This window comes from Ammodytes marinus (genome assembly GCF_949987685.1).
Source record: "Ammodytes marinus genome assembly, chromosome: 13".
Lineage (NCBI taxonomy): Eukaryota > Metazoa > Chordata > Actinopteri > Uranoscopiformes > Ammodytidae > Ammodytes > Ammodytes marinus.
Window position 1 is genome coordinate 6,565,242 of NC_137217.1, and position 25,689 is coordinate 6,590,930.

Genomic DNA, 25,689 nt, shown 5'->3' on the forward strand with positions numbered 1-25,689 from the left:
TTTGCATTGCAGCTGTGTGGAGAAGCTCAACTCCTGAAAATGTCGCGGCCCGTTGCTCCACTGGCGTAGGAAGACCCGCGGCTCCCGAGAGCCAATCCGCATGAACTCCTGCTCCTGAGGTAACTTCCTGTCAGGCAGGAAGGGGCGGAGCTGTCCAGATGGAACTGGAGGAGGAAAAGACAATACAAATCTGTATTTAGAGACTGGACATATTTAGTCAAAATATGACCAAAAAAACCCAATAAAAAGAAATAAAAAGAAATAGCCAGGCTGCCATCTGGGTCAATGGGTCTGAGTCAAGTCAGAAAAAAATGAAATACTTAGTTCCAGAAAACTCAATTTAAAACACGTGTGCATCACAAGAGAGGTCTGACAAAGTTGAATGCCAATGTGTAAACGTGCCAATGAGTAAATGTGTTTTTGGAGGCGTTTCTTAAAGTCGTCAGTTGATATATTCAAATAAAAGACTATAACAGACCCTTGTAGATTATTGAGTTTTGAAGTGAGACACTCAATGATACACTGCTGTTGATGATGTTGAATGTAAAGTCATTCAAGTGAATGAAAGCTGGCTCTTTATTTTTCTGCTACCATGATCCACCACAAAAAACCACAAGGATAAGAAGGCTGGACACTGTTTTCAATCAACAAATAGATAGAACAAAAAAGTCACTTTTTCTAGCAGTAAAGACCACAATCCCTCCCTTATGAAGCCATAACATGAGTTCATTTTCATCCTACCTGTTCCCAGCTGTTCTAGGTGGTGGCAGAGGTGAAGGTCCAGCTGTGCTAGCTGCAGCGACACACCCAGGGAGGGGACGAACCAGGGGGCAAAGCAGGAGTCCACACGGGTGCAGGCTGCCAGCGCCGTCGGAGACACCAACTGATCGCAGGGCAACTGGGAGCCACTCTCACTATCAGAACTACAAGGGAAGAGGAGGGACACACAAAGATTGACACATTTAATAAGTCTTATTTCAGACTGTTGAACACTTAAGGAACTACAAGTGCAAAGAAATAAAGAAAAAGTGAAGGCGCTTTGTGAATATGGAATGATTTCATATGGAATGAGTCAAGGGGAAAATGAGTAATATACAACTGTGATTCTGAGCTTGACAGCTTCAAGGGGAAACACATTGCAAAACGGTTATTGATTTTCTATCAAACTTTGTTTTTTTGTAATATCAAGAGCATCCACGCAGCTGTGGAATCATGGCCAGAATAAGTCCACTCGCTCACTAATTAAAACAGTCTGATTCTTATTTGTAGCTTGAAAGCTTTTTTCGTCTCTTGCCCAGTGGCCGGTAACAAATTGTGTGACATCCACGTCAGAAATCCACCGTGAGACAAAGCGCTCCAATTATTCAGCCAGAGAGGAATGAGAAGAGACAAGGACGTGCAGAGGGCGTCCGCGCTGTCCGATGGGCTGGGAGTTGTAGGTACGTTATTACTGCCTGGGTTTTCCAGGAGAGAAAACCTCTCCATGGACATTAATTGCATGTCATGGTTGATGATGTTGAATGGAAGGTAATTGAAGTGAATGACCATTTGCTCTGTAATTTGCTGCTACCATGATCCACAAAAAAAAAAAAAAAAAAAAAAAAAACTCCAGCAGGAAACGCTCAAGAACCTGAAAAACGCTGGTGCAGCAGAGTGCTCCTTAAAAAGATAAGCATCATATGTTGACAATTTTCATTACTTCCAGTTGGCAGCGCGGCCAAGTTATTTTTTTCTGGTGGAAACTAAAGTAAGGCAGATGAAACGGAGGGGGGGGGGGGGGGGGAGCGTAAGGAAAAGGGGAATCAATTTTGATCAAAAAAGACAAATAATTTAAACATAAAAGAAATGTAGTGTTTGGAGTATGATTGTAATGAAACACAGATGTATATTTTGCTTTACACTGTATCTGGTGCTGTGGAGTTTTCTTTCTCCTCTGTTTCTTCTCTTACATGTTTTCTTATTCCTCCCTTTTTCTGCTCCTCTGGAGCTCTCTGAGCCACACAGAATGTGGGCTTGGCAATTCTCTTTCACTAGAAGTTCCCCCAACAAATCCCAAGAGGAAGTAAAAAAGGGGGAGACAGGGAGAAATAAAGAGAGTAAATTAAGATGAGTAAGGAAGGAATGAGAGAAAGACAGAGGGATGAAAAATGGGTGAAGCACAGAAGGTGAAATGGGAAGCCGGGTGAGCCATGAGATAAAGGGAGGATGAGTAAAAGCTCTTTGAGGTGTTACAGTGCTAACCCATCCCATCCCATGTCAGACCCAGCCCAAGCTAGACCAGGCCAGGCCTAGGAACGTGTGAGCCAACCCAAAGGGGGCTTTTACTCTCTCTTCCCGCTTCCCGTGAGCTTCCCCTCGATTAGATACACTCAAGGTAAGCAGGAAGGAATCCGGATGGGCCCTGACAGGCACTTGGTGTGCTGGGAAATCTCATTAGGCCGATCTGAACGCCTTCCAAGCCCCGCTCCCTGCTCCTGCACACCAGATGTGGGGCGAGGAGGGACACACTGCTAGAGCTCTTTGTGCTCGGCGGACAGGGTGCGCTCCCTTCTGCTTTCCCTCACTCTGGACGGCACACGTACTGTAAACCCACACACACACGTACTGTAAACCCACACACACACACACTGTATCTGTGTATAGGCACACACACTAGACACACGCTCCCTCATGTACAAGCTCAGTGGTAAGAGGCACACACACGACACATAGAGATATCTCAAAGCACAAAAACGACAGGAGTAAAAGATAAAACATAGGCTGTGTTTCAGTACCCATACATCCCTGCTATTTAGTACGACACACTTTTTATGATCAGCTGTAGTATGCAGAGTAGCAAAAAAGAAAGATTGTGCGAGTATGATTTGGAACGCGGGGATATCTATCTATTTTTGCCCCTCACCTCTGCTCATCTCCTCCCTCTCCATTATTATGATTGAGCACGATCCTCCACAGGTCTGAGGCCACCAGCTCCTTGTGCTGGTGTGTGAGGCTGAGGCTGGGCAGCTGCAGCTGGCAGGCTCTGCTCTCCGACAGGCTGAACTCCCGGTACGGAACAAAGGCTTGCTGGAGCTCGTCCCAGTACTCTAGGCTGCATGGTACCTGGAAAAGGAAAAGACAGACACGGTAAAACAGCTTACATATGTTTTACCTTTTCCAGTCTAAACTTTATTAAGGGTTTTTATGCATTCTCTCCGTTTGGCCAAAGGGATGCAGCATTGTACTGTATGGACAAGCACATTACAGTCAAAGCGGGTTCACCACATCAGTCACAATGAAAAGCAATGAAGAGGTTTAAAAGGTGCTGTAAACATTTTAAAGGTGGAATCAGGGATTCTGGAGACTGCATGTTGTGACAATCCCTTTTTGTCCAAATCAGTGAGTATCTCCTCAGGTTTGCTACCTGTCCATACTGTGTGTGTGTTGAATTATTTTTAAATTGTTAATATACAGCCTAGGCTCTGTAAACTGACATGTTGCTAGCAACGTTGGCCCACTCTGTTTACATACCCCTTGTTTACATATCGGTTTACGGTGCCTAGGTTGTATAATAACACCAGATTTTCCCCCCAGTACAAACAGGTAGCAGATCTTGAGGAGATATTCACTGATTTTGACAAAAAGTGAATTTGGCAACAAGCGTTCTACAGAATTGCTGACTCCACCTGTAAATACAGGAAATGTATTCTGCCAGGCTAATAAGTAATAAGTACATAGTAATAAGTGTGCTTTTCAGGTTCAAGCTCCATTAATTGCATGCAACTATCCCGCCCAGACACTGACTCTCAATGGCAGATTATTTCTAAGACCATTATAAAAATGTACTCAACAGCACAAACCATACATACTTGAAACTATAACGCTAACATGATGAAGACATTGTAGCATATTACAGCTGCAAAAAACAAAACAAGTAAATACCATTTGTTCTTCCTTATTATTTTTCCATGGTGCCAGCTGTGCACAACCACTGGACACAGACTAAAAATGATCATAGATATCTGTTTCTTCTGCTAGACAGCTTGGATTTTTTTTTTGCTGGAATGACTGTCTTGGATTCTTTATGGGGACTCAAAGACACCGCATAACCAATGTGCATCCCTTTGGATCGCCGTATAGGGTTGCACTAAGCTCTACTACTACTGAAACAAATTATCCACTGAAACACTAACTCAAATGGTTTTCGTTTGCTGTCGAATACGTCCAAATGCTCATCAGCGACATGCCAGAAGATGTCTTTATGCATGGCTTTGCTGTACAAGCGATACTGTTTTTCTGCCAATGGATCAGATTTTCCTGTGGCTTTTCTCCATCAGATGACAGCATTTCACTGATTGTTTTTATATCCCCCACTTAGTCGCCTGTACAGATGGACACCAGGGGTTTCTTACTATTGTTGTTCATCACTTTAACGGTCCAGTCCAAACAAACAGGCTATTGTAACCCTCTCTCAGTGTAGCCATAATTACTCATCAGCAGTAGGCTTTACTGGAAGGCTTTGTTTTTGCACAACAGGTAACAGTCCCGTGGATCCCCCAGTTACACATAAAGTCTTAAGCAACTGCAGCGGTCTGCTAATCATCAAGCATCGATACTTCACTGACCCTTTGAAGACAAGGGGAATCCCTGCCTTGGAAGAGGACCGAGCGAGTGATTCTTTACGCTGTCTGTATTTGCAAACTTGAATTTTACTCACTTCGGAAAAAAAACTAATCCGTAATTTATCGTCTAGTCGGAAAGAACTGCAACACTTTGACCGCGGACCACCAACGCCGACGACAACTCATCTCCATAACAACACTTCAGGACCAAAGCATAACTAAGCACCAGGCGGCTAGTATGCACTACACAAGACATTAGCATCGCAGTCCTGGAGCCGTTTCTCACACTGAATAACAATCAGCTTTCTGTGAGTGTTCTCACATTATGTGATGACTGGTAGGGCTCCATTCATTCCGCTCACATTGTGCCAAAATTAGCATAAATGTGTCTGGTGCTCCTGTGTGAACTAAACCAGGTTCTCAGGTTCCCCCTCGACCCCATGTACTACTGATGGATCAGTGGTGGCAGGGAGCGCTTAGCAGCACACCTGAAGGATGCCAGGCAGAGAAATGTGAATGTGTGTGTGTGTGTGTGTGTGTGTGTGTGAGTGCATTTATTTATTTACATACTATATATCGGTGACAATCCAATTTTTTACCGGAGGTTACAAAGCTCTCTGGACAATCACCTTCCCCACGGAAACTGTCGACAAGTTAGTTTGTATGTGTATGTGAAAATACATGTATATTGGTCCGTGTATTCAAAATGTGTGGGGCTGTAGGCCTACTGTTAGAGAGGAATGCATGAGGTAACTGTAAGCTTACATCATGAACTAAATGCCACACAGGTTTTCCTGGAATCAACTGCTCATAATTGCACCTGACAGAGCGGTGCACCCGCAGCCCCGACACCGAGCCACCGGAGCGGAAACTCACCGAATCTCCACAGAGCGTTCCCAGAACTGCCTAACTGCTAAAACACAGAGGGTGTTTTCAACAGTTCTTTTTTCACCTGTGATATTCTATACACATGACGGCATCCAGAAAATGAATATGTGAGCTACATATATGGTACAGTGGAATACATTTGCATGGATGGATTTGCGTCACGTTCCCTTTGATTTGTAGACCCCTTTTGCCTTGAAGGAGAGTGGAGATGAAATCGATAACCACATCAAAAAATGTTTTAGGGAAGATGGAAAAAGACGGAAAAAAAAGTGAAATTAATTTCCAAGCCATGTTCAAATGGACGTCTGGCACTGGCCTTTTTTTGGAGGAGAGCGCACCTGTGTGTATGTCAAATGGATTGTGTATATGTGTTCGAGAGAAAGACTGCATATAATTGTACGTATGAAAGACAATATGCGTGTATACATAAGTGTATACACAGGTGTGCATATGTATGTGAGTGCATGATACAGTCTGGGCAGTGTCAGTTTCCGCCAGCCTTGATTGTGTGTGTACCTTATCTGATAAACAACATGGAACCCTGAATAGTTGACATTCCCTTGGCTGGATGGGCGCAATCTGTGTTTTCCTCAAACATTAGACCAAGTTGGAGTGGCAGTGAGTCCTGAGGGCAAAATATCAGCTGGACGCTTATCTTAAATGTTATCTTAATATTTGAGTCGAGGTTCCATTTTTGGAGGTGGGTCAAATTGCCTGGAAAGCGTAGCTAATGATGACTTTTAAAGTATTTTAAATATTCAAAACAATTCACAAATATATTGGACTGTTGGCAGCATTGTGTATACAGACCTGATTTCCAACCTAGCCACCCACCCATGTTACTGCCAAAACTATAAACTGTTTTGCATTGGACTGATTGACCAATCAGAGTCTCTCAAAAGGTTCACTAAAGGATGGCAAGCTAAAGCAAATACACAACACTCAGAAATGATTTCCAATTTCTACGATCACCCCAGGTGTGATCGCTTCTAAAGTTGAAATCTGTCTCTGCAACTGAAGACTCCCCGAGCTCCCTCTCAGGCCGTGGCTGCCGACAACCACAGCCTTGCCTGCCATTACTTTTATTAACAATATCAACACTGCTATTAGGTCTTCTGTTATTCCACCGATGCCTATATGTCGAAAAATTCCACTGCGAGCTACCTCTTATCAGCTCGCCGACAAATTGAATTGACATCGGCTTGAGCAAATGTTTACTCAGGAGATGTAATGAAAATTGTTCTGAAAATGACTCCCGCTATGCTGTCTCAGGTGGGCTAATATACGTTAACATTAATCAGTGTGGAAAATCAGGGCTAAGCCCACGCTGAGATCTTCACGCACACATCTTTCCATTCTAATGCCAACCTTCTTAAACAAGAGGGGACCGGAGGTTTGGGTGGATGAGGTGTAAAAAACTCCAGATCAAATTAACCACATGGACAGTCTTTTGTTTTTTTAGTGCATTAGCTGTGACTAATGCAGGTCTGCATGAGCGCTGTCCCACTAAAATAATAGTTATCTTGGCTAAACTATACTCTCGCTATTTCTGGCTCAATGTGACACTCTCATGGTGAAATACCCCACTGACGCCCATTAGATTTTAACTCGCTGCTAAGGTTAGCGTATCTTCAATGATTTGGGGGAAAAAGGAGCGCATGGATAAAAAGTAGCGTGCTAACCTTTCCATTCTCACAACAACAACAATGGCAGAATGGACAGCTGCAGCAGTAGTTATAGCTGCTGAAGGATGGCGGTTCATCTCAGGCCAAGGGGCTTTTACAAGGCCGGGTTCAGGCCAACAGGGCCACGGTGGCAGTTGAGAGCCCTGCTGCTGGCACATGAAAGCCTATCCCACAGTGCCATGCACGAGAGCAACAGCAGGGGAGCAGATGGTGAGATGTTTGTCTCTGGGATAAGTGCCCAAACAGCGGTATGGATGATCAACCTCATACATTTGAATATTAAGAAAGGCTACAGTAGCATTGGTAAAGGTGAATGTGTACAAGCAGGGCCGTACATTTCTGTCTTTATTTGATAGAATATTAAATCTATTTTTATTTTATTTTTTTGTACTGTAAGTGCACTTTTGTACTGGGGGCAGAAGGGCAGGGTCGCAAGCCCCCCTTGGGTCCTATCTGTGCACGTGTCTGTACATTCTAAGAACAGAATGTGTCACAGTTGTTTATCTGTACTATCAGGCTGGACTCAAGTTGTTTCTCTATAGTTAAAAACACAGCGTCTCCTCCTTGCTGCTCCCCTGGTGCTGAATCATAGCTCCTGTGTTTACTCTGTGTTTCTCAGGCTTCAGAGCCCCACAGGGAGGCAGGAGGAGAGGGGGAAGATGAACAGGAGGGAGGGAGGAAGGGAGGAAAAAGGGGCACCTGCTTATGATTCACAGGACTGGACCTCACGGCGCTGAAGAGGTGAGAATGAGTCACCTTCCTCTCTCATTCTACCCCTTCATCACCCAGGACGTCTACACAGGTGGGAAAGTCAGGGATCGACTGTCGTTTTTCAGCTGCCCCCCCCCCATCACTCTGACATCACTTCCCTTCTAACTCTATGTAAAAACAGCGCAGAAAGCAATTTGACTTTGAGTAATGGAATGGAGCTTTGAATTCCCCCTCCGAGATACTGGAACCAGTTGGGAAACCACAACTATTTAAATGCAGGAAATCTTGATTTTATAAAATGTTAATATGATCTGCTCTGGGGACAAGGCGAGCATGAATGGCTCAGAGCAAAGAGAGCCCCCAGCCTTCATCTATTCAGCGGCTTGGAGACAGGAAAGGGGGACTGTGACAAAAGGAGGGAGAAGAAAGAGAAGAGGAGGAGAAAGAGAGAGAGAATGAGAAGATGGAGAAAATTTGGAAAAGCCGCAATTTGAATTTGTTCACTTCACGCATTCCATTTCCCCCTCCACCTGCTGATAAAAAGCCCTTAATTGGAGAGCATTACTGCCTTTGAGGTGGAGTCAGCCATTCTGGAGAACGCTTGTTGTCAGAATCACTTTGTCAAAATCAGCAAATATTTCCTCACAATTTGCTTACCTGTCCGTGCTGTTTGTGTGCTGAAAAATAAATCCTGTGTAAATACACAGCCTAGGCTCTGTAAAATGGTATGTTAACAAGGGGGGTGGGGGTGTAAACAAAGGGGCCAACCGTAGCTAGCGATATGCCAAATAGCTTTGACAACAAGCATTCTCCAGAATCCCTGACTTTAATGCTGGAGAGGAATGACAAGACAGCTCAGTGCTAAATATCACTGTTTTTTTCTCCGTATTTCTTTTTCTTTCCCTATGCCTCTCACTTTCCATTTATCAAAATCTATCAGCCTCCATCTCCGTGTGGTCACATGGTAATTTTAGAGGCCTGAGAAATTATGACTGCCTTCTCTCTCTCTCTCTCTCTCTCTCTCTCTCTCTCTCTCTCTCTCTCTGCACAGTCAAGACGTTGAGTAAATTAAATTCCTTTGGAACAGAAACTATAAGCTATTACTGTGTTTTGGATTTTTTTTATTCGCTGCACTTCCGTTCCCCGTAGCTGGACTTTTCCTTTCTGGTCTTGTGAGAAATAAAAAATGATTTTGATGTTTGGTAGAAAGGAAAGCTTAATCACCATGTGCCAGAAGCTGAAATCAAGTTAAATCTGGGATCACAATGGCTTTGGCTGACCAAGAGGTCCTGTTAAAAAAGCCCCACTAAACCCAACCCATCCGCCTCACACACAACTGGCTTAAATGCTGTGAGTGGCCAGGTTTCCATCTTAATGTGAAGCGAATCTTTTCATAGTTAAAAAAAAAGAAAACGTGAATTAGGTGCATTTCCATCAATGGTTGGAGTGGATAAACTCCACTAGTTTGGTCTCAAGATGGCGCTATAGGCATCGTACCGTAACATGGTAAAATGTAGAATAAGTAGATGTTACACTAAACAAACATGGAGAGATGTCTGCAGGAATTGGTTTACATTGGGCAAGTTCTTATTGTCCTTTCAGTGAAGTTAGTATTGCCATGTTAACTGCTATCAGTTATGAGTTTATGATGCACACAGTGGTAGCAAGGGCAGTCCGAAGGCAACAGGTGCCATACATATGGGAGTAGAGGTAAGCCCCACAAAACATGGGCTGCTGGGTGGAGCCAGCGGATATGAACAGTCAATAAGAATATTCGGTGGTATTCTCCGGCCCACCTACTGCGCATGGCCAATCATACTCTCACTAAATGCGCGGGCCAATCATCCTATGAGGTCAAAGGTCAAAGTACAACTGAATTTTTTGATTGGTGCACCACGGATTTCAGGGCAAGTTCTCACAGCTGTCATATCACTGCGAAGCAAATATTCCTAGGTAATCTGGTTAGATTAATATGGGAGAGACGCCGTCAGTGGTAACAGCTGATCAGTCAGGTGTGTTCAATGTCCGCTACGTTAGAACTTGTTCGAAAAAATCTGTTTCCATCTCCTGTTTTGTGCATTAACCTCTTTTTGTTGCAAATTACGACTGACAATCATATCAGTGAATGTATCAGTGTTGACAAAATGCATCACACAATGGATTTAAACCAATGGGTGCCACCAATGTACTGTATGTTGTTAAGTTGTGTTTTTTGTCATCATTACCAACGATACCTTCCGTTGCTACAGCCATCCACATGTCCTTTTACAGACATGCGTGCTGCAAGGCCTGGCCACAGGGCATTCACATGCATTTGATAGAAACACAAGCAGCAGAATAAGTAAACTCCCTCCTGACCTATGACTCACTTATTGCGGTGTACAGTGGGTTTCCATGAGTGCGACTCACATTCTCTTTGAAAATGGATGCTAACTGATTCTGCACAACTGTTTAGACCATTTCCCTAGCTGTCAATAACGACGGCTCCGGCTCCCATTTGAAACACTTAGCTTGCGTTGCTTTTCTCTACGGTACGGCCGGTGTATCTGGCCCAGATATGTCTGTAACAGTCTGGGTGCCTCCTCTTTTCACCACTTCCCCACCGTGGAAGCCTCATCACCTGATTCCTTTTAACAGACTTGTCAGAGGAGACAGGACCATGCCAGATGACATGAGGAGTGGAGAGCAAGATGTGGAAACCACATGTTCATCAACCACTGCTTCCACCTCTCCCGCTGTGTAATGCAACACACTCACACACACTCACACACAAACGCACCAATAGGTCTTCAGTCACACGCATCCATTTGTATTGCACATACGTAGATAAATAGAAAACACAGATGCAGAAATAAACGCAAGCACACACAAGTGTCTCTTCCCTGACATTCGATACACCACAGTCCGAGCGTATGACAGGTTGTGAATACATATAAATCATGTGAGCGTGACATGCTGGTGCATCCCTGCCAGCTTGCTGAATCTCCTGTCAGACCTTCAGTGGCCCTTCATTTCATCAGCTGGTCAAGGATCTTCCCACCCCCGGACTAGACAAAGTGTATTTTCACACCGATCCTCTTACACGGAGGCTCCTGGCAAGCACAGCAGGAGACACCAGCTCCCTCTGTGACCATCCATCTCCATCATTCTTGACCCTCCTTACGCTCCATCTCTGTTCAACTCTATCTCTCTCTCTCTCTCTTTTCCTTGCTGTCAATCTACTCCCATTAAAAGCAGCTTCTCCCCCTATTCAAACGTCTGCGTCTTTCACCAACTTCCTTCTCAAACCCTCCCTATGTCTACACACACACACACACACACACACACACACACACACACACACACACACACACACACACACACACACACACACACACAGACACACACAGACACACACACACACACACACACACACACACACACACACACACACACACACACCGGCTCTCCCTCTGTTCTCCGCTGTAACTCAATACGCGGCCAATCAGCAAGAGGCTTTGGAGTTTTGCTCATTACAGACTTTACAGCTGCGGAGCCTCGCCGGGGAAGCCAGACATCTGCAGCACCTTCCAATATCTTGTCTCTCCGGGCCTGACATGAACAGATGGAGGAAAACATCTGTACTGTAGGTGAAGTGATTGTGGGAGTCCAGGAAAAAGAATGAAGAGATAAAGGGAGGATAATATGGGGAGATGAGAAACTTCTGCTGCAGATGGAGCAGAGAAGTAGAGGGGAGGTAACCTGACCCAAAGAATGTAATTAAAAAGTCCTTAGAAATTGTCTGGGAGTGTATTAAAACGTGTTACTATCACTCATGTCATAATAACACAATACAGTTCGATTATAGTACTGTACTGTACTTCATAAGAACATTTCAGAACAGACTTGGTTTAAATGGAATTTAATATTCACAAGTGTGTTTTAATAAGTGTATAATCATATCCAAGTTTTCTGGTCTACATAAGAGGCCGTCAAGTTGCACCGCCATGTTTCTACAGTAACACAGGACGGACAAACCTAACGGCCTTACATGGGTGTCCTGGAGAAATGCACCTGTTGGAAGAAGAGGAAGAAGTACTATATATAAACATGTATATATATATATAAATAACTAAATACAGCTTCACCTCATCACTTGATATTGTGGGAAGACTTGAGGCAGTGGTGGATGATGCCATCTTTAGTAACTATAGCTACTTTTCCTTGAAAGCCACTGTAGCTTCTGTAAATTCTCCTAAAGGGAGGGGTTAGCAAGGGAGTGTTGCAAATATAGAACTTTCACCACTAGATGACACCAAATACACCTTTATTACACACTGCACCTTTAAGACAATATCTGTAAATAAATCATGTGATCGTATTTTATTACATTTTCCAGCCGTCCCTGCATTACACTCTGACAGTTGGGCAGTTGTGACATGATCAGACGCTAGAGGGCTGCTTCTCATCTTCTGCTTCTCTGTGTGACTTTTGGAGCCCTGTTGCTGAACCAAATTGAATCCAAACCCACAGTAACAACGGAAATTAAACAAAAATATCCATCCGACTAAATATATCTAATGCAAGCTGTGAAACCTTATGAGCAGGAAAAGAACAGGGACTATTTATTTGTTCAGGGATGCGACTCGGTTAAGCCTGTAAACAAGTTGAATATTGTGTTACCAAAGAATACCATTTCTAATTCCACAGTCAGAAAAAAAATGAGACTGAAGAGTGACAGAGGCAATTTTGACTTAAAAATAGCATATATCTCTGCTCCAGGAATAAGAGAAGGATTAAGGAGGAGGATGCAGCTAAAAGAATGGGATTTGGGCCCTGGCTTTGGCTTGGACCACGCTAAGCTGGAAAGTAAGGCGGTGGGATAGCGAAGGAGCGAGGGATGATGAGTGATAGGAGGAAAAGTGGGATGTCCTGTTCCCCCCACTGAGGCCCTGTAGACTCGGTAGCTGCTACGGGCCTGCCAAATTATAACCTCATCTGGGGGTTCGGAGACACCTGGCTGTTCACACCAGAGCATGCGAGATGACTTCCACAGCTGTACGAACCATGTATTACATGTTTTGGAGGGACAGCAGGGGTCTCTGTCATTCAATAACATGGAGTAGGGTATGGGAGTTCTCATGACTCATGTCCAGGGAATTGTGATGGCGCACAGCCCAACTCGGAAGACAGTTTATTTCTCTTTCATTGCAGGTGTTGTGGAGCAGTGAGAGAGAGATGTGTGTGTGGATTCTCCTCGCAGTTTCTCAAGCAGACCACAACACATGTCCTCATGCAAGGGATGAATCAAACATTGGGGTTTGCTTACTACACTCAAAACTGCACTTAATATATTTTTTTTATATTCATTTAACTTAAAATAAAGACATTTTCTAAGTTCAGCGTAGGCCGACTCTGTGACGTGAGGGCGGGGCTACCTGGTTGATCCTGCTAGAAACACTTCTCTCAGAGATTAAGCCATGAAAGCATACAGCTGATGCAAAAGAGATCGCAATATGAGTTTATTAACTTAGACAGCCTTAACATAAATGCTTTTAACTAACCTAATACAATTTCGTGAAACCTATTGGCAAAATAAATGTAATTAAAGTCAATGTTTTAATTTGCACATTGCCACTACTACAATGACGTGTGGAAGTTTCCATATTTATTCACAATATGCCATTAGTTTCTGTTGTGGAGAGAATTGTTGAGGATAGCCCCATCGGTGGAGATGGGGGAGTGTAAAGACAGGGCAGCTGGACATTTGTTCACGACCAGTGTTGGTATGTTTCGGGAGTATCACATCACAAAACAAAGGAAGATTGTGCTTTTGAGCTAGTAGCTCCTACAGTTTGGAACGCTCTCCCACTGGGTTTAAGATCTGAGTCTGTGGACATTTTTAAGAAACAGTTTAAGACCAATCTTACATTTCCCTAACGTGTTATCTTTGTTGATGTTATTTTTATATTTTTATTTCTGTTTCTCCCCGTGTTCTGCATCTAAGTTCATATTTGCACGTCATGTCAGCTGTTATTTTATGTATGTTTCTCGCATTTGTTGTGAAGCACTTGTTGAATTCTGCTCTTGCAAAGTGCTTTAAACCTACCATTATGATGTTAACATTATTCCTAATCCAGTGATACAGTGTGTGTGTGGGTGTGTACCTGCAGGACATCCCCTAGGTCTGCTGTGCTGATCTCTGGGTCCTCTGTGGTGTTGAAGGGGACAGGTGTTATCCTGACGAAGGTGAGGACTCTGGGTTCAGGATACCTCCACAGCATCACCCCCGGGCTGTCCTCTGTCTCACTGTAGAACACCACCTCATGGGGACCTGGCCGCCGCTTGGAAGCTGCAAGATAAATGAAGAATTAAGAATAAAAACCAAAATAACTCACTTTAATCTGTCAGTGGTGTACGTTAAAAAAACTAATGCTGTGCTTTACTGCAGGACAAAAACATATGGCGAGGGACTGAGGGAAATAGAAAATGAGAGCAGGAAAGAAAGAAAAAAAAAAAAGACAAACATGATAGCTGACTGGAATAAATCAAAAGGTGATGCAACTGCAAAGCAGAGGACAAACTGGAAGGAGGCCATGGGTTTTATATTTGAAGATAAAGTACATTACTAGTTTACTGCACTACACTTTTCTGCTATCATAAAACTCAATATGAAACAAAGCTTCAAACAAAAATGCCTGTTTTTAAGGCCTGGCTGGCCTCCTTGAACATGTTCAGATACTTCTGAAAGAAAGAAAGGTTGAAACAGATATTCAGATTGTAATGTGGGATGCGTGATAGTCATAGATAGTAAATAATAAGGTGATAGTGCACAATTCTTTTTACATTATGAAATTCACCTTTTGGGTCAAAAAACAAAAACAATTTCAATTTGATTTTGACACATCTTTGGTGCCGTGACGTTTTTATAGCTATTTCCAATATATAATCTAAACCACTCCAAAACAATATCTCTTCAAAGATCGCTGTAGATATTTCCACACTTTCAGAGTGTTTACATGCGTAAGAAGCCGTATATACACAAAGTGGCTGCGTAAACATTGTTGCTATCGAGTAAACAGCCATGGAATGAGCCGTGCCAAGCACCTGCAAAATCTGGATAACGCCGGATCTAAACTTCTGAGTGGTGTTTGACTGGAGTAGTGGCTGCTGTTTGGGATTCAAGTCCTTTGGAAAAATGTTTATTTGAAAAAAAAAAATAAGAAAATAAAATAGAACTGCTGCTTTGTTTGGCCCTGTGGGGTGCAAACACACTGAGAGTCTCTTTGCATAAAACACATCTCAGGGTGGGGGCGGCCAAATATGTCTGGGGCTAATTTTTCCATTCATGTGAAGCGGTGTGCTAGCCACTTGAAGGTGGAAAGCATATTGTTCTTTTGAGATGGATGACAGAGAAAAAAAATACAGACTTTCATGAGGTTTTGCTTTCATTCAAGCTAGCTTGGACTAAGAGAAAGTGACGAGGGCAGAGACTCCTTCTACCCTTCTACCCTATGTCCATATTAGATGTCCTCTTCTGTCCATCCATCCATCCATCGCATGCGTCCATGCGACAGGCCCCCGCTGTTCTCCGCTTTTTCTTCTGACTGTTGACAACATGTTGCCGACAGATTGCGCTCTCCGTTCTAGTTCACTACTGTACGTTCTCCCCTGCTTCAGCCAGCATATTAAATGCATCAAAGACCAGTGGAACAGTGCAACAAACAAAGGCTCAACCACAGCTGACAGAGTGGACGGCTGGTCTGCAGCCAGAGGAGAAGTTTGATCCTCTGTGTATAATGTTCCTGTGTGTGTGTCTGTGTGTCTGTGTGTGTGTGTGTGTGTGTGTGTGTGTGTGTGTGTGTGTGTGTGTGTGTGTGTGTGTGTGTGCTCACGCAGAGGACACAGCACACAAAGCACAAAGAAGAGGGGGGGAAATAAACAGCATGTTACTCAGAGTGGAACCAGGCAGACATGTCCGATGAAACGTCTTTCCACTGAGGGCCTTTGATCTGACTTTGATTTGAGGCGGTGTGTATCTTAAGTGACATCTCACTTTGGCACGAGGGGCTCTCTCTTTTTAGTTAGTACAAACTCAGTTAAATGAGTTTATGATTGATGGAGCATTGTTACTGTGTTCCATCCTATGGAGTCAGGGACCACTGTTCTTCCATCCATTTGGAAAAATCCTTGTCAAGAAATAAGCAAGAACAATGTATGTCCAGCTGAAATGATTTTACTCCGAGGCCTGGATCATTTTCTTTTGTCTGTTTGTGATTACTGCTGTGCGTACCAGCCAATGGAGCACAACAGCTATCGATCTTTGGGGGGCTTGGCTACTGCTGAACAACATCTGAGGTGCTATTCTGAGAAAGAAAATTTAGAGTATAGCTTTAGAGTATAGAAAAAGTGTGTGTGTGAGATAAGCATGCACTGTACAATCATTCACCTGGGTCCTGGATGTATTGAAAATGGCCTGTACGCAGGTCATCTGAGCTGTGTTCTGTGCGAGGAGAGAGGGAGCCCGGAGAGGGAGGTGGCTGGGTGTGGTAGGCCTTGCTCTGGGGACAGCTCTCAGCCGAGTCCCCTCTCTGGAGGTCTAGGTAGACCCGTAGGTGTTCCTCCACCAGCTTCAGGCAGTTCAGATGCTCCTGGCCCCAGAAGACCTGTTAGAGACACACACAGAGAGAAGGTTTCTACAGTGCTACATTTGTTTCTATGAAAAGTGCTATACAAATAAAGTCTGATTGATTGATTGAAGTCTGAAAGATGGTTGGGAGATCACTACAGGTAAACTGTTTGGGATGGAGAACGTGAGGAGACAGAGGTTTGGTGTGAAGGTTAATGTGTAGGTCATAGGGATGAAAAGAAAATGACTGATAAAGGATGAGTAAAGAAATACAGTTGAAAACAGACTGAGAGAAAAGCTAGACACAGACTCACAACTGATGCATAAATACCCACGTCGAAAATTATTTAACGTTTTCCAAAACAGGAAAGGCAGCAGTCAGGGTTACCCTCGTCATCACCCCTTCACATCCTCCCTAGCATAACCCAACACAAGTTTACATCCTCCTCACTTAGCCGCGGCATTCCCCTTCCAGTGCGCCATCAAAGCGGGCCTGCCTGGGGTTTGGACCCAGAACCAGGAATCTGTGAGTCAAAAGCTCTTCACACATGGAGCTGCCTGCCTGCTCGCCCGCTACGCACTAGCCTGCAAGTGTGTGGGTTATGACTAAACTCTAAAAACAGGAACATTTGGGGATTTTTTTTCTTCTTTTCTTCAGGTTTTTTGGAAAGAGCGCACAAGGAGGAGGAATCGGAAGGAATTCCGGTGGTTTTTGGTACAGCACTTGATTAAAACACCACAAACGCCAATATTTACAGAGGGAAATGTATGGTTACGTATTAAGTGTTGAGTTGCGAGTCATGTTTCTGTTAATGGGCACGCAATAAAAGCATTGAAGGGAACTGTTGAAACTGAGGGAAGAGGTAGAGGGGGGTTCCCCCCTGAAGAAGTAATGTGGAATAATACATTAGTAATAATGCATTGAGTTAGTCACTTTGAAAAAGGGACTTTTCAGTGAGGACATTATGTAACTTCTCACAGGGAAAATGGCACACATAAGATACTACCCCAATAAAAATAGCCTTATGATATTCCACCACTTAAGCAGCAGATGTGACTCAAATATACAGTGGAATTACAGCATGCAATCCCTACTGTCATCACTGCAACTGCAACGAGGACAGAAGCCAAGGCAGGGTTGAAGAGGTACAGCACATTAAAATGAGTATGATGAGCTGTGCCTGTGGGTGTCAGTGTATGAATACTGTAAGGATTCCTTTGGAAAGCAAAGGCACCCACGCTGAGGGGATGTTTAAGGTGAAACACTGCAGGCAAAAACATCATTTTCTCAAGCGCTGGGAGCTTTCTAGATTTGTGCGTACTTTGCTTCCGTAATATTTGTTCTTTCATATTAGTAATAACCACAAATCTGAACTTTTGAAGCACTTAAATCAACTATACTTTCAATATTAATTATTAGCACCATTCTGAATAGATTACTCTGGTAATTACAGAATGATTTGTTCATATGATGTTAATTGTCTTCTTCAAAACATGCAGACGATGCAGGTTTAAGGGCTGTACATAGTATTTTTCTATCTAAAAAAAATGAACAAAGGCTGTATCCTAAATCTGTTAAGAAATAGTAGTTTTAATAAGTAAGTAATCAACTGGCAAAAGATTCATGATGATATCTATAAGTGAAACATTTTAACCTATTCACCAGCAGTGTCTAACCTTGAGTGGGCAGCATCAGGTTATGATGCCTGCACTGCCCAAATCCCTGGGTTTAAGTGTCCTTGATTAAGGGTCCCTCATTTCTTCTCAGTTGCAGAGGTGCTGACCTTACTCTCACTTCTAGCTTTGCTGGGTGATACATCTATATGTCAAATTGAGGGATGCTGATTTGAAGTGATGGCTAAACCCACCTGCAGCAGGCCTCCCTTCAGATCCAGCAGTAGTTTAGGAGCTCCGGGCTCAGGTCCGGGGCTGCCGCTGTGCCGACACCAGTGGGCCTCCAGGGACGTGCTGCAGGAGAAGGGCCCCAGCAACAGGCGGCTTCGCTCCTTCAGCCCTGTCTTCAGCAACATGTCTTGGAGCTCCAGTTGCAAAGATGCTGCCTGGACTGCATCTAGGATGGGCAGAAGGATTAGCTATGAATGGCATGAAAACAGGAGGTAAAGAATGTGTCAGAACATGTGGACTATTGTGAGTGGAAACACGTTCAATCAATCATGCCCTTTGTTAAAAGTGGAATGTGGACCCTTTTTCCAGAAGTCTCTCAATGAAAGGATAACCATACAGATGGGAAGATCCACAACTCCAAGGTACCCACACATTTACAAGTGTTTGGGGACCATTCATCACCATCTCAAAGACCAATAATTGTTATTTTCTGTTGTGAGATAATTATGTACTCTTTACCTATTTATTGTACTTTTCCAAAACCCATCTACAGTATGTAACACTATGTAGATTGCACCAATAATATGAAGTCTGGCCACCTTCTTGTTTGCCTTTTATTTTTTTCTGTTTCTACATGTTTTGAATATATAACTGGAAAACTGGAAATAGAATGACATAAAAAAAGAAGGAAGAAGTGGTATGTGGAAAGAGTAGGGGTGGTCCCTAGGTACGAGTAGAAGGGAAATATGTCCAACATAAATACTAGTTCAAAGTAAAACATAGATATCTATAATTAGTCTCTACATACGAATAACACAGTTCATTGATAAAGGTTAAACTCAGTCAGATGAAAGTGAAATGCATAAACAATTCGACCCTCAAAATTCAGTTGCACGAGTGCTTCCTTCTGTGTTTTCACTCAGTTCAACTATGACAGTCTGGCCATGTGATATCAAGGCAAAACATACCGTACAATTATCTCAACCACATCACTGGCCTCCAAGCTATTCATTTGATGTTATTAACATAAACACTTGGCCCTCTGAAATAAGAGACCATGATGTTTCCTCTTTAACAATTACGTGCATACTACCAGTTCCTGCCTTTGCCTTCACGTTGCCTACTTTTTCAATACAAACAAAAACCAAAAGATTCAACAAGTCCGATCATTCCAAGTGGACTGGCACAGTATGTATTATTATTTCATTATAATGAATACTATTACTATATGTTATTGTTTAGACTGGGTAGATGTTGCTAGTGAGATATTGGTTCTGGGGCTAAAAACATACAACATACTACCATAAGGTTATAAGAAAAACAGTAGCATTCTCGTGAGTCTTCTTGAACAGAGGTGTTCTAGGGTCATGGTGACATCAATGAGAAGCTGTAAAGTTCAAACTCAGCATTTCTGTGATTTGGTCATCTGAAAGGTTTGAAGAAATGATGACAGTGAGAAAACACTCTAACAGAACCCAAAGCAGCAAAAGCCCCTACTTAATGGGGACACAATTCCCTGTCCTTTCCATTAAAAGAGAGATATGTCACTGTGGTCAGAGGCTGTCCCGAGCTTGGATTTTCGCTCCCATAAATCAGTGACTGAATCGTCTTTTACTAGTCGTTGACATGGGAGGGCTGATCTGGTCAGTTAAAGCTACAGCTACAGCTACAGCAGCAGCAGCAAAGCAGCAGCCGATTTGGAAAGCTCAACCCTAGATGACTTATAATGTCCTGAGAAGCGGCTCTTTAAAACGTGCCTTTTAACTTGGCTAGAAGTCTGGGAAAGTAAAAGACAGCAGCAGCACACCTGTTTCAGTCCCTGAAGTACACAATTTGTATAGCAGTTCCTATTACTTAATTGGTGGACCTTTAACATGTCGACAGTAGTACAAAAAATAGAGGCTTTCATGATTGAGGTTTGTTCTTTACATTTAAAAAAAAATTAAAGGTGGACTCATTGATTCTGGGGAACACTTGTTGTCAAAATCATTGAATATTTTCTCTTGGTCCACTACCTGTCCAAACTGTGTGTGCACTGAAACACAATCCAGTCATCGTACACAGCCTAGGCATTGTAAACGGGTTGCTAGCTAGTAGCTATGGTGGGCATTTGCTTACATAACCTTTGTTAACACACCTGTTTACAGAGCCTAGGCTGTGTTCTAACACCGGATTTCTTTGGGTAGCGGATTGTGAAGAGTTATTCACTGATTTTGACAAAAATGGATTTTGACAACAAGCGTTCTCCAGAATCCCTGTCCTTTGAGTGAAGATTTTCATTAGAGTGAGCTTGGGGTTCACTTGGGGTAATGCAGGATGATTGAAGGCATGGATAGGCTTATCAGCAGAGTGAATGAGAAGGTGATAAATGAGGACACATATATAATTAAACACGTAGAAAGGGAGAGTTTGACTGACCAGATGGTGAGAGAGAGAGAGAGAGAGAGAGAGAGAGAGAGAGAGAGAGAGAGAGAGAGAGAGAGAGAGAGAGAGACAGAGAGAGAGAGAGACAGAGCGAGTGGACAAGCTTCGATCCGATAAAGAAAGGAAACACAAGCTTACTCGCATCTTTTCAGGCTCGGTAAACTGATTGAGGAACATGTTATTCACCATTAGGGCCCAATAACACAACAGGGGGGGTTCCACTGAAAGAGGGCTTCTCTTACATAAAACATTCGGGGGAAATATTATACATGGATGACTCATTTCTCTCAGGAAAAACATTGTTGATACAAGTTGGCAGTTTACCTGCTAATATCTGCTGGTGTTGCAGCGCAGAAAGAGCTGTTAGAGATTACTTACAGGATTGTGGACATTGGGTCTATTTTCATGGCGTGGATTTATTAGACAGCACAAGGGAACTCCCAAATTGGCTTGCTAAATGGAGAATCTTTCATTCAAGCACGCATAGAAAAGTGCAGACACATAGAGACATATGAGTACAAACAGAAAAAAAAGCTAAATTCCTGTGTACAAACATTACAAATGTAAATGCAGACACTCAGCCGTGTAAACCCAGGTGAACAAGTGGGGGGGGAAAAACACCCACACCCACACCCACACACACACACACAAACAAACACTATGTGTATCAAAGCATTCTGTCCTGTCTCAGCATGCGTCATTTACAGCTCAGCTGACCGCAGCATCCTGGTGTGTAAGCCAGAAGCGGCAGCCAGCACTCTTAATAATCACCCTAATTGGGAGTGGTTTTTAATGATGGGGAATCCCTTTCTTTCTTCATCTCTAACTACATTGTTCCATTCAAGCTGAGTAATAGTCGCAGGCCACGCTCTCTCCATCTTCCCTTTTGACCATAGAACTGCTACGTAGGCTCTTCTCCAGATATGTGTCAGCAGACAGCCCAAAGACATTACACTGCTGAGCTGTGAAGTATTGCCATAAGCAGGGAGGAGCAGGGCAAATGTTACGGAGGAAAAAAGATTTGGGGTGGGAAAGTATTGGAGAATGAGGCGAGCGGTACCTGTGTGCCTCTGGCTGTCTACAGAGAGCATATTACATATTTTCAGATGATGGGTCAACCCAAGATAAGCCAAGAGACAATGGGAAGGAGAGGCAAAGCATAACAGATGTGGACACAGAGGGACTTACAGACAACAATAAGAGCATGAGATGCTTAATGATGGGGAGGAAAGAGTCTTGACCTCAGACACAACGTTTAAAAGAGATGAGAAATATTGGACAGATACATGTGTGCACACATTTCAAAGGAAGACAAAGACCTTTCACAAACCAAGCAGAGCAACACGGCATGGGGATAAACACTGATATTGTGTTGTGCTACTGTTAATCATGTGGTTGCCCCATATGGAAAAGTCGTGGACGCATATACATGAACACACACACACACAAAGACAACAACAGCATGTGGACAGCTGTTGTTTAGGGGGTATTTGAGGTGCCGTGGCTCAACTTTATGTGTTTTGGCTTCAGAAAAATGGCTCAAATAGAGCAGAATGAAATAGATCTTGGCATATGAAAATGGCAATAACACACATCAGTGCACCACACACGCACACACACACGCGCGCGCACACACACACACACACACACGCACACACGCACACACACACACACCTTTATATAACTCAATTATTTGTGTTCACATTTTCACAAGAACATAAACAGTAAATGTTATAATCAGTTAAAACCTGCATATGTTTTATAACCACAAGTTAGCTTTAGTGAATGGTCCAGACAGCAGTGCCCTCTACACAAATAGTGACTACAATACACTGTGGAACTCTCTGCCACTCAGTACCAGTCAGTGGACAAGAGCCACATACATAGTCCACAGTCTGTACTCATGATCAAGCTGTGAGACAGCACCAACTACAGGCTAATACATTGTTAACTTAGGGAGGAACACCTTCTTCAAACACACACAAATTATTTACAATTCTTTAAAACTAGCAAAATATCTAAACCCTTACACACTCATACAGTTATTGTAGAAGGGGTAACAAGTCTAATCCAGAAGCTTTGGAGTTAAAATAATGGTACTATTGCATATCAAATGTCAGGAAAACTAAATCCCAATGAACTTCGGACACACACACACAGATCTGCACACAGAAACATACACCTGCATATATACAGTTTATATATATATCCTGCTCTCTCACAGTATACTTGGTAGTAAACCAGTGTCCACAAGCACATCCTCCACACAGGCTAATGTACAACCTATGACACTCCAGAAACAAAGTGGGTGGTGGTGGAGAAGAGGGTGGAATGGAAATCTTCCTACAGTGAAATCCATTTTCTGGCGAGCTCTTGGGTAAGATTAGATAAGATCGGGGGACGTTGATTTACCGTGTCGGTTTCTCCCTGGCAGCCGTTATCTGACCACTGCCTGGCTGATTTATACCCCGGGACGCACTGGTATCAATTAGAGCAAACCTAAAGGAGTCATTACCTAACTAACAGAGGCCCCCAAAGACTGTCTGGGGATGGCAAGAGTAATAGAAGTAATATACTGTCACTCACCACAGAAATACACTATTCACTCACCACAAGACCACTATAGAACACTAGAGGGAACTGCTTTGGTAGCAGGGGGGACGCAGTGAGCTGTGCGTCATCCAAGCCGCTACACACTCACTGACGAGTGTTGATCAAGTTACACATGGCTTTAATACCCAGTTAAAACGCATAAGCAAATTACGTATAGTAAATATGTGTGAATTTCTTAAGAAAATAAAACTCCAAATGTGTTCTCTGTAAAGGAAGACTGAGAGAGAGAGAGAGAGAGCTCATTCCCACGAATGGAATTTTCTCACAATGTGCCATTCCGTTACCCAACCTACAGTTAACTTGATGGGTAGTGACAAATTATCCGGTTTCTAGGTCGAATTGAGGCCACCTCGTTTCATACAGCTCCAGGCTTGGTTGGGTTTTGGTTATTCCAAAATGTAATTTAATAAGAAATTGCTCTCTCTCTTTTTTTCTCTTTCTGCTCCAATGGCCTGTGTCTGTGTGTACGTGTCTCTGTGTGAAACAGAATGTTACAAACAGGACATGCCGTGCCCAGAAGGAAAGCAGAGGAAAAAACAGCAAAAACTAGCCCAATGTTATGATTTACCTTACCCTGGTAAACTAAGTAATGGACAAAAAAAAAGGATTATGATCGATGAAAGGAAGCCTCTTTAACTCCCTTCTCATTCAGAAACAGCTTCTTCATTGAATAACCCGTATGGCCTTAAATGACTTGGACCTACTGTTGGTTTGGTCTTGATTGTGGTGCTAGACTTTTGCATTTACGAGTCAGATTTGTCTGGTGAAGATGACAATGATATGAACAAACAGTTAAGGCCGATGGGTTTGGCTGCAATGTATGCTATGATATTACCACTGAACATGTATGAATGAACCTTTGGACTGTTTTGTAAGCCACGGGCTGGTATCGGTTGGCTGCAGTGCCATAGTCTGGGTTTTATTATTAAGGTAATTCCAAGATCAGTTATTTCATTATTTGTGAGAAAGTAGAAATAGCCTAATATATACTGTTGGCTAAGGGCAGGTCTAGAATTTGGCAGTTGGTTTGGGTCTTAAAGCCATGGAGTAGGAGTAGGGATCAGATCTCAGTTCCATGCCTGTGTTGACCTCTAGCTGCCGCTGTATTAAGATATATCGCTTGGAGTTAAAAGTAAAGTTTGGCAGAAATGGTCCCAAAGAAAGTAATCTTTTGGGATAGTACAGGGTAATAGCCTAAGTTTTATTCGTATATATTCAATATTTGCAGATATATTATACTTAATGTCTCTAACCAACAAACTGCAGTTTATCTTCGTCTTCTTGAGCAATGTGTCAACAAAAACCTTGGTGGGCTGCTTTTATTCTCCCAGATATATGTCTTCTATTAATGCATTGAGAGCAATTCATCATTCAGATTAGCATAACTGCAGGGTGTATTTCCACATATAAATCTCTTCAAGCGCGGCCTTGCTCAACTCTGCTTCTCCCCGACTATTGAAACCCAAATAATATGATGAATGGAAAAGAGTGGCTTTCTTTCAGGCAGGGTAAACAAACTGACACGCTCGTAACTCAAAGATTGGCCGGGGACGGCGACAGAATAAAACTTGAGGAAAAAAAAGAAAAGAAAACACATAAATAAATAAGGGATAGCTTTCACTTTGTTCCACGCACAGAAGTTTTCCTTTACAAGTGTGCTGGAGTAAATCACCGTGAAGAGGCAGGGGGTACACAGAAGGCAGAGGACAGAGGAGAAAGCATTGTGTGTGTGTGTGTGTGTGTGTGTGTGTGTGTGTGTGTGTGTGTGTGTGTGTGTGTGTGTGTGTGTGTGTGTGTGTGTGTGTGTGTGTGTGTGTGTGTGCGCGCGCGTACGTGTGTTGTTGAATGCATATGAAAAAGCATGCACTAGTAGTAACAGCGTCTGTCGATATGCATGTGTGTGTGTGTTCTCAGGGAAATCGGGGGCACTCTATGGGCAGTCTGACGGAGAGAGCTGAGAGATTAGGGAGGGTCTTGTTTCATGGACCTTAAGACATATGGTCTCTCTCGCCAGCCCAGCCTCCCTCCTCTCTTTCATTGAACTACGAATGCCCCCCTACCTTGGGGAGTGGTGAGCCAGTGGACAGAGTGAGGAATGCGGGGCTTCCACTTGCTTTTCATTAACACAGGATCTGGTAACACACCTCACTGTCAACCTAATCCCCTCTCTCTCCATCTTGTCCCCTGGCAGAGGGGGGGCTGCCATGACCAGGTACACAGCCCCAGATGTTCCATGGATGGGGGGATGACGGGGTCTTCACCCTGCTGCAGCTCTGGATGTATGCGCTGATGAGGACAGGGTGGGGTGGGCTGA

At 43.3% G+C, this 25,689-nt stretch overlaps 1 protein-coding gene across 2 annotated transcripts in view; it reads right to left on the reverse strand.

The window, feature by feature from the left end:
- Nucleotides 1-25,689, reverse strand: part of vps13b (vacuolar protein sorting 13 homolog B) — a 379,499-nt gene that overhangs the window by 58,609 nt on the left and 295,201 nt on the right. For both annotated transcript variants that reach the window (XM_080038971.1, XM_080038972.1), the window contains exons 39-44: nt 18,362-18,564; nt 16,314-16,530; nt 14,032-14,216; nt 2,903-3,102; nt 742-923; nt 1-164 (exon numbers count right to left, since the gene is read on the reverse strand). The exon at nt 1-164 is cut by the window's left edge and continues 57 nt beyond it. In XM_080038971.1, coding sequence (XP_079895097.1) covers nt 1-164; nt 742-923; nt 2,903-3,102; nt 14,032-14,216; nt 16,314-16,530; nt 18,362-18,564 — 1,151 coding nt within the window. The remainder of the gene's footprint in view (nt 165-741; nt 924-2,902; nt 3,103-14,031; nt 14,217-16,313; nt 16,531-18,361; nt 18,565-25,689) is intronic.